At 38.3% G+C, this 8862-nt stretch overlaps 1 protein-coding gene and 1 long non-coding RNA gene across 2 annotated transcripts; one reads left to right on the top strand and one right to left on the bottom strand.

Annotated features, from left to right (window-relative positions):
- Positions 1-771: 771 nt before the first annotated feature.
- On the top strand, positions 772-1775 carry LOC103645959 (uncharacterized). Its single transcript, XR_561913.2, has 4 exons — positions 772-809; positions 877-1002; positions 1117-1494; positions 1591-1775. It is a non-coding gene; the product is annotated as an uncharacterized lncRNA (long non-coding RNA).
- A 603-nt stretch (positions 1776-2378) lies between these two features.
- Positions 2379-3947, bottom strand: LOC103648402 (protein FAR1-RELATED SEQUENCE 5-like). The gene is made up of 6 exons (XM_020548761.1): positions 3692-3947; positions 3276-3616; positions 3132-3194; positions 2982-3062; positions 2805-2873; positions 2379-2729 (listed from the first exon to the last, which is right to left on the bottom strand). The coding sequence occupies exons 1-6, from the start codon at positions 3930-3932 to the stop codon at positions 2379-2381; spliced, it is 1146 nt and encodes a 381-aa protein (XP_020404350.1). The 5' UTR covers positions 3933-3947.
- Between the last annotated feature and the right edge of the window lie 4915 nt (positions 3948-8862).

Genomic DNA, 8862 nt, shown 5'->3' with positions numbered 1-8862 from the left:
CATTATACGTACATGTATGCATACTTCTTTTTAGCAGTATGCGAACCACACTTTTTTTGTCAACAGGATTTCTGTTTTGATGTTCGAAACATAAGTTTGAGGAACACAAATATCACACCTCAAACCACATCAGTTTGCACCTGCTTGCCCAAATTTGACGTGACACCGGAAAAAAATGTTTGTTAGCAGTCCATGTCTCATGTTATAATTACATTTTACTATACATACAACACAGTTATACTAATTATATACCTTTGTGTAGAGAGGTGCAATGGCAACAGAGGAAATGGAACACAATGACAGTGGGCCAGTTTTTTACCAGACCCCAACTCCTCATGTCAGTATGATAACATACATGTTACATAATGCTTTTTATGATATTAAACTGATTTTTTAATGTTCAACCACTTACAACCATGTTGCATTTCAGGTTGATACACTCAAAGGTACTACAAACTCTGGATCTGATCCACCACTTACAGAGTAAGAGTGTATCCGTTCCCTGTGGGATTTAATTTGTTCCAAGGACATTGACCAAAGCAGGTACATGTAACCAAAATTACGAATAACGTATTTATAAGTTGGTTCATTTATGAAATAAGAATCTATACCTTTGTTCATCATACAGGGTTGTTATTGATTACGGTGATTACAGTGCAAACTGTATGGATATTTATGAATCTTTCGCGGAGGGTAAATGTCTTGAGGATGTCTTCATGCAGTGTTTCATAGAGTGTGTTCGTGATGATTCTAAAAATCATCGTCGAACTTTGACATCTAACAGATTAATACTTGATGTCAACGTTGGGGTAGGTTCTTCTTCACAGTTATTGTAACTATACACATAATATACTTACACACTCTATTTTTTTATAGGCTCTGTTAAATTTTGAAGAACAGGAACGTCACAGCAAGAATCCTCAGCCGTTTGATCAAAATGTCCTACAGAATTGCTTGCACAACACATTGCCTGCTTTGGTGAATCTGGATAAATGCAAGTCGGTAAGTCCCATTAACATTTTGTTCACAGTTTCATCAGCTCATTAACTGTACATTTTAATTATCATGACTTTACAACAGCAACATGTAACCTATATTTACTTTTCTCATCAACAGATAATGGTACCTATGCTTAGCAGGGGTCATTGGACACTGTATGTGATCAATCTACACCACCGGGTTATACACATTTTAGATTCGAATCCCTATGGTATACAACTTGGTGGCACCGAATGGAAGGACTATCATTATGATCCAATTTATTTAGGTGGCAGGAAATTCCCATGGGCTAGGGTGATAATGAGTAGGCTGAGCAAAGCGTTACAACACGTTTGCCCCAACGCAGAATTTCCTAAGTTTGGTAATTTTCCATTGGATATGCCATCTAACTGCCCAACAATGAGGACAGGGTCAAATGACTGTGGATTTTTTGTGATGAGTTACATGAAATCTTATGATCACAATGCAGGTGTCATATCTTCCTTCAATCAACCAGTAAGTGTCTGTGCTAACTGTTTCTATAATCCGGTTGCCATCAGTTGTTCATGTTAGCTATAGACGTGTCTAATGCAAGCTATGCTTTTATTGCAGGACAATTCCCGAGACCTACGTGCTCATGCCCTTCATCAACTCACATTCCATCGCATCAACAAGGCGTTGCCACTTCCATTAGATATCCAGAGATTTATGTTTGCGCGCAATTAGTGAACTATGTCAGATCTAAGCAATGGTGTGGGCAATGTACCGTACTGTGGTATTTTGGCCATTTTGTTCAGTTAACATTTGTAGGAAGCTTCCTTATATGTGCTGTTTTCAGAACAATTGTCATGCTACTTTGTGTTAGGGGTGTTACTCAGGTTCTTTCTGTGAACTTTAGTTGGCTGGATACTTATGGTTATGTCGCGAATATGTGAACATCAGATGTTTTCACTTCTGTGTGCTTTAAATATGATCTGTTTTTATGTTCTGAAGATGTTATATTTATACCTCATTCCTTATTATTACCATCTGTTTATATGCGAGTATCATCCAGGCCATATACGATGTTTCCTACTTCAAATTATGCAACATTAGTAAGTAATATACGCTCTATTTATCAGATTTCAACAACTTTATATCTTAGATTATTCGTATCAGATACAACAGACTACTCGCGCGCCTGACTCACTGCTGTCGTTATTAACAGTACTGGTATATAGTTTACAAATTATACGATCATCCCACAAGTTATATACGATGTTTTTTAGTTCCAGTTACGCAACATTATTAAGCAATATACGCACCATTTATTAGATTTCAATATCCACCTCTATATAAATCAGTTGCCAAACAAGCAAGGTTTATCGTAAAAACAAATTAATCGTATCTCATACAACATTCTAATCACTGTCTGACTCACTACTATCGAACTCATTTGCGTGTTTTTTAGATGTTGTTGTCTCATTCCAATCAGGAGCTTTACTGCCACCCTTGTTCCTAGATCCTGGAGGTCGTCCTCTCTTACGTCCAGCAAGGCTTGCCAACCTTTGTCTATTTTCCTCCATTGACAAACATGTCCTACTGTTGTGACCATCAGCAATTCCACACTTCTGACATTTCCTGGTCATTTTCTTTGTACCTTTTGCTCCCAATTTAATAACCCTTTCTTCACTCCCCTTTATTGTTCTTCCTTTGGGTCTTGAGTTATTTGGTCTTGCCAAGCTTATCCCATCGACTGCAAATTCTAGTTTCTGCAATTCAAAAGTAAATACTTCTCAACATATAATATTATGTAGTCCAACATACAGTATTTATACCATTATTACCTTTCTGGCATTATCATTTTGTTCACTGACACCACTAACATTCATTATTGCGTGATCATGCAAATTAACCTGTAATTGACAACACATTTTGTTAAGCTCAATCATAACCCAATAACTCAAACGTATAAATCATGTATATGTATAACTGCAAATCAGTAAAGTTGTTAAAGATATTACCTCTTCTAATGGACGTAATGGTATATGTATTTGATCATTGGCCACACCTTGTTCAAGTATAATAGATACGTCTTGAATTTCCTGAAAATTTGGATGAAAGATCATTATTCATCATTTACAAATAAACATTAACAACAGTACGATCCAAACCTTGTTATTCCTTTCGTCAAATTCATCATCCTTTTCGTTGTCTCTATTGGCTTCATCATCGTCCTGAGATTTTATTGTTTCACACCTCATCAATATAATATGATTAATAATATGTTACAACATACATATTAAAACATTACATACCTGTATACCATCTCCTCCACTAGTTCCACAAGTTTCCTCAACGTCTATATCTGTTTCCAAACGCGAAAGTACTTCGAGAAGCTCATCCATTACTGTTAGGGCTCTATCATTTCCTGCTTTGGATAAACTAGCATGATGCACTACTTTCATTGCCTTTTTAAGCAACATCTTCTGTCTATATGACTTAGTTTCTCCATCCTTCCCCTTCAAATTCCTATCATCTCTTGAAAACGGAACATCTTGCCTTGCAGAGGTGGTGTATCTTTGTAAAATATATTCTTTCGGTATCCGGTCAATCTGAAGATGCATAAACGCGCGTAGTACATGTACACAGAATAGCCCTATAAAACAATAATGATCTTAAGATTTTGTTCATATGTTTTCAATGTATATATTTACTTTTTAGTACTCCATACCTGTATGTTCCCAATGTTTGCATTCACAAGTATACTTTCCTGCATCTTCATCAGCTGTGACTTTGAATTGGTGCTGTCCCCAAACAATTTTATTCGATCTAGTTGTATGTTGCACTACCCAATCATTTGCACCCCCTTCTTCGTCGTGCATTATCTTGAATGCGGTTGCATATTTCAAAGATTCCTGGAATCTACACATCACAGCCCTTGTGTATGCTCTTGCAACCCTTATCTCAAACATGTATAGCGTGTTCGTTTCCTTTTGACCATGTGGCATATATAATGCAAATTAGTTTACACTTATATTAAAGTATCAATATACGACATAACAATTTTATCCTCACCATGCTTCCCACTGCTTCTTTTGACTCTTTCATCTTTCTACTGTGTAGAAGTTTCATCATTTGCTTGGCGAATTGATGAAGCGGAGTATTTGCATCAACATGTGCACTTTTGACAAGCCTGTTCATGCTTTCGCTACGCTGTGTAGACAACATTAGACCACAATAATGATTTTTAAAAAAAGCAGGCACCCAATCCTTACGTATTCCATACAGCTTATCCAGAGTACTGTTATCGTGCAGATCAAAATCTTCAAGTAGCATTGACCATGCAGTCTCAAACTCCAACTCAGTCAAAGGATGATGTATTATAGATTGAAACCGTGTCTTAAAGTCCATTTCCTCAAATCTTGCATACAACTCGTTTAGAAAAGGCATATACCTATTTTGCACATGCCATAGACATAAACGATGTATTGTGTGTGGGAAAACCCTCTCGAGGGCTACTGGCATTGCAGGATCTTGATCTGCAAACATATATGACAAAATTGTACGAATCTTATTCCATGTTATATAAAGATAATAATATCTAATTTAAGCCATATTTGATGTATATACATTTAATTCATTATTATCAGTCGTACCTGTCAGCATCACGCGTGGCCCTTCGGTTCCCATGCATGTTTTGAAGGCGTTGAATACCCATTCAAATGTATCAACAGTTTCATCCCCCAACAATGCGAAAGCAAATATAGTGCAATGTAGGTGGTGATTTGAACCAACAAACATACCTAGTGGTTTTTCATACAGATTAGTCTTATGTGTTGTGTCAAATGTAACCACATCACCAAAATCAATGTAATCCCCTTGCTGGCTTGCATGTGACCAAAATATGCTTAAAATCTTGCCTTCTTTATCCAATTGGAAGTCAGAGAAAAATTGTGGATTATCCTTTTTGCAGGATGCAAAAAAGGATAGTAGCTTTGCCACATCATTTGCATTTCTTTCTCGTTGCTTTGCCTTTTTCCTGAAATTATTGTGAAAATTTAGCATTAGACAGAAACAACAATCAGCATATATCAATTATGTATATCAATCGGAACATATCATAAACTTACAGGTTATACATGTCCTGTGCTGTTACAGGCACACTCTCAGGACCACCGTGCATTTCTGATACATAATCCATAATACAATGTTGCGGGATTCGACTCTCTTGCATTGAACTTATGAACTCCATGTATTCAGGATCATGCGTCTTGTTGCATTGTAATTGATTCTTTTCGGTATCCTTTTTAAAAAAATCATGATTATGATCTAAGTGCAACAGATCAATACGCACTGATATAACTGTCTCTTTTGCATCATCATAAATTTTTTTAAGTTTCATACCGGCCTTGCATTGTGTCCGTTTCGAACTGGTACTACGTACCTTTGGGTTTGATATTCCCCTTACTGATCTTTTGCCTTCCATCGAGCAATTCAACCACTTACAATTTTTCCGTTCCCTATACTTTTTCAATGGAAATCCAACTTCATATGCATACCTACTATAAAATTTATATGCTTCATCCACCCCACTGAATGTCATACCAACTTTAGGTACTAATCTCGGATCAATTGTAACTTCCTGTGCAAAAAATATAAATTGTATCATCTATGGTACCCTACATATTTTTATGTTGTATGTAGATCATAACAATTTTCAGCCAAAAGTTTCACAGTGTATGCATAATATAAATACTGAATGTCACACCATCTCTAGCTGCCTTATACTGTATACAATTCAACGTACAATACTGAAAATTTAAATCAGTTCAATATTACTTACATATCTCTGCAGAATCACCGGTGTGTCCTGTTCATGATCACCAATAGTACGCATAGTATTAAGGTGCTGTCCTCCTTGAGTTACTGTCATCCTTGATGCCTCAATTATGGTCTGTTCATCAACCCCTGGGGCCCTCAAAGCTGCTGGTGGAGTAATTGCGTCTACAGCAGTAGCTGATTCTGTATGCGTAATTCCATCTGAAGCTAACTGGTACCCTCCTTGTTCTTCTTCCTGCACCATTGTTACGATATCCAAGCATTGATTTTGTCTATGAACAGACGTCGGCGTCGCATACTCACTTATGGTCTTGTTTCCCCATGGCGCCGCCATCTTCCAGATCAAAATCGCCCTTCACCCAGCAGCGGACTATCAAATAATGCGTACTCTCCACTTTTTTGGAAGATTCTGATTTTTTTCCCTGTACCAGGCGTATATCCAATATCGTGGACGCATATTTCACGGCGCATATCCATTACCCGCTTAATTTTAGGATCGTGGCCGCGCTGATCGTGGGCGCTCTGATCGGGGGAGTAACAGTCATCTATGCAATGTTATGAATACATTTACGGTGTCGTAACCGTCTGTTTAAATGTGCTTCCCCCTTTTACGGGTTACACGTCACCGATCCACATACGAACACGTGGCCCACGTTGGTTTACGCATATTTGTACAAGCTATTATACTTGCATAACTGTAGTGCATTAAAACGGGCCGCCTGCATCGATCCATTCGGTTCGACCACGTTCGGCTCGTCTGGCTGGGGCTCCGCGCACCTATATGAAGCCCAGGGCTTCCATTACCAACGCCCTATATATATATATATATATTGTGCGATCGCGGACGGTTTAGTGCTCAGGAGTATGTCGACGCCGCGTCATGACCAAGCAGTGCGTCGCCGTAGCCAGCGGTTGCTTCCGTGCTTGGATAAACAGGGAGAGCAAGGTGGAGGGATTGCCAGCAATGGCGCTGCCACTGTCTGGTATTTGCCGCAGTGACCGGTTGGTTAGGAGGAAGAAGACATGGGGAGGTCGTCGATCGTGGAACGAACGGTCATGATTTGATCTGGTATTCTGGTTCACCCGTGGTGTGGTTAACCGTAGATCTTCGATCGTGGGGCTGTGGGTGGTCCGAAGTTCATTAAATCCGGTTCGTCGGATCTTGATCCGATGGCAGACCTCACGTACCGCTTCAGTGTTGGGGCGATTTAATCTTGGCCCTCGAATCTGATCGGGTGGCTGAGATCGACTTGTATCCCTTCGTCATGCCTAGTTTGCAAAAGAGACCCTGTATTAATAGTTTATCAACCTGCAGTCCACTACGACTGTAGCCTGAATCTAATATTTCTTGCGCAGAAGCCCCTGCATTTTCCTGTTTTTGCGCGCGCAGCCCAAACAGAGATATAATCAGGAATTTATTTAAGAAATGAAATTTCAGGTATAAAAATAATTCCAGAATTTATATAATTCATAGAAAATTTATCTTAGCTCCTTTTTGAGTCGTTCCAGTTGCAATAATTTTGTATAAATATTGTTTATCACCTAGTACCTTTGTTTAGCCATGAAATTTGAATTAAAATTGTTCATTTGAATTAATCTTTTCTAGGTGCTAAATAACTTCAGAAATTCATAACTCAATAACTGTAACTCTGTTTTGATCCATTCTAGTTGTGTTAGTCTCACAATAATATTTATTATCATCTGGTAACTTTGTTTTGTCATGAGATATAGGTTAAAATGTTGCACTTAGTCTATTATATACTTAATCACGTGGATCTTCGAAAAACCATAACTTCTTAACTGTAGCTCGGATTGTAGTGATTCTTGAACCCACGATCTCGTAGCGACGCGTAGATTATTATTATACAGTTTGTTCTTATGCATGGTGTAATGTTAATTTTGCCTATGCCATGTATGTTTGTATTGCTACGTTTAGCAGTGAGGACACGTGTCACCTGAAGATCAACCTGGTACCTAGAATCTCAAGTCCCAGGCAAGTTGTGCCCTTGATCACTTCTTTTTACCCACTCATGTTCTAATTAATCATAATGATCTGCATAGGTTAATTTTGATGGGACCCAATAGGATACCCTAGTTTGCCCATCTTTATACCTTGTTTACCACTGAACTTTCTGGGTAGTACTTGCTAGTGCTATATGTGGTTTTGGGTATGAAGATACATTATTCATGATTACACTTTTGTTATCAGTTGTTATTTACTGTTCATGATAAGATCATTATGTTAATTGGAACATGGAGAACCACCCGGGAAAACAGTGCTACCACAAGGGTTTAATGGGACGCCCTTGGCTGATTAATTAGGAAAGCTAGTGGATGACTACCTTACCCGAAAGGGGCAAGGGCAGTAGGGGAGTGGTCAGTGTAGGGAGGCCCTTGGGATGATTTTGCTGCTGTTGGGGACTTGTTCTCAAATGCTATGAATTAAGAACAAGGCAACATAAAAGTGTTAAATGATACTGTCCTTCGTCCGTGAAGCATTATTCCTTTGGGGATAATGAACCTTGGACGAAGGTTGATAAGAGTCTTATTACGAAGTTGAACCTTCGTAATAAACTTTTAATAAATATTGTAAGATAATACAGAGTAAAAGATAAAAATGAATAAATAATTCACAGATGTATTATATCATATTTACTTAATATATTGAATCATTAAATACAATGATACCTATGCCTTGACGAAGGTTATATTCCGAGAGATGCAGTTGCAAATACCAGAATGCGTGAACAGTAACGGAATACTGTTCACTATTTATAGGCACAGGACGCAGCCTGTGAGGAATTACAAGTATGCCCCTTATAAAAACTTACAACATTGACTCAGACCTTTATGGGTTAAAAGGTCATTCTATCTTTAAGTCGGTTTGTAATGCCGAAGCTCTACGAAGAGGCACCTTCGGCTATCTTATACGAACAGCTTCATCCGAGGATCAGTTCTTTCTATAAGACCTTCGGCGACGAAGCATAGACCCAACAGTAGCCCCTTTCGCGGTGCTAGATCGTTTTTCGTAACGAGCTTGATCTGTGAAAAAAGTTTCTTAAG

The sequence above is a fragment of the Zea mays genome, chromosome 2 (genome assembly GCF_902167145.1).
Source record: "Zea mays cultivar B73 chromosome 2, Zm-B73-REFERENCE-NAM-5.0, whole genome shotgun sequence".
Classification (NCBI taxonomy): Eukaryota; Viridiplantae; Streptophyta; class Magnoliopsida; order Poales; family Poaceae; genus Zea; species Zea mays.
The sequence above is the reverse complement of the archived record's forward strand: the minus strand, read 5'-3'. Positions and strand labels throughout refer to the sequence as shown.

Bases quoted from the DNA above. Each gene is read 5' to 3' on its own strand.
- LOC103648402 (XM_020548761.1), bottom strand. From the start codon at position 3,932: ATGTTTGAGATAAGGGTTGCAAGAGCATACACAAGGGCTGTGATGTGT. The intron at 3,195-3,275 runs GTATGTAATGTT...ATAAAATCTCAG, and splicing joins GTGGAGGAGATGGTATACAG to GACGATGATGAAGCCAATAG. The intron at 2,874-2,981 runs GTAATATCTTTA...TGTCAATTACAG, and splicing joins CATTACGTCCATTAGAAGAG to GTTAATTTGCATGATCACGC.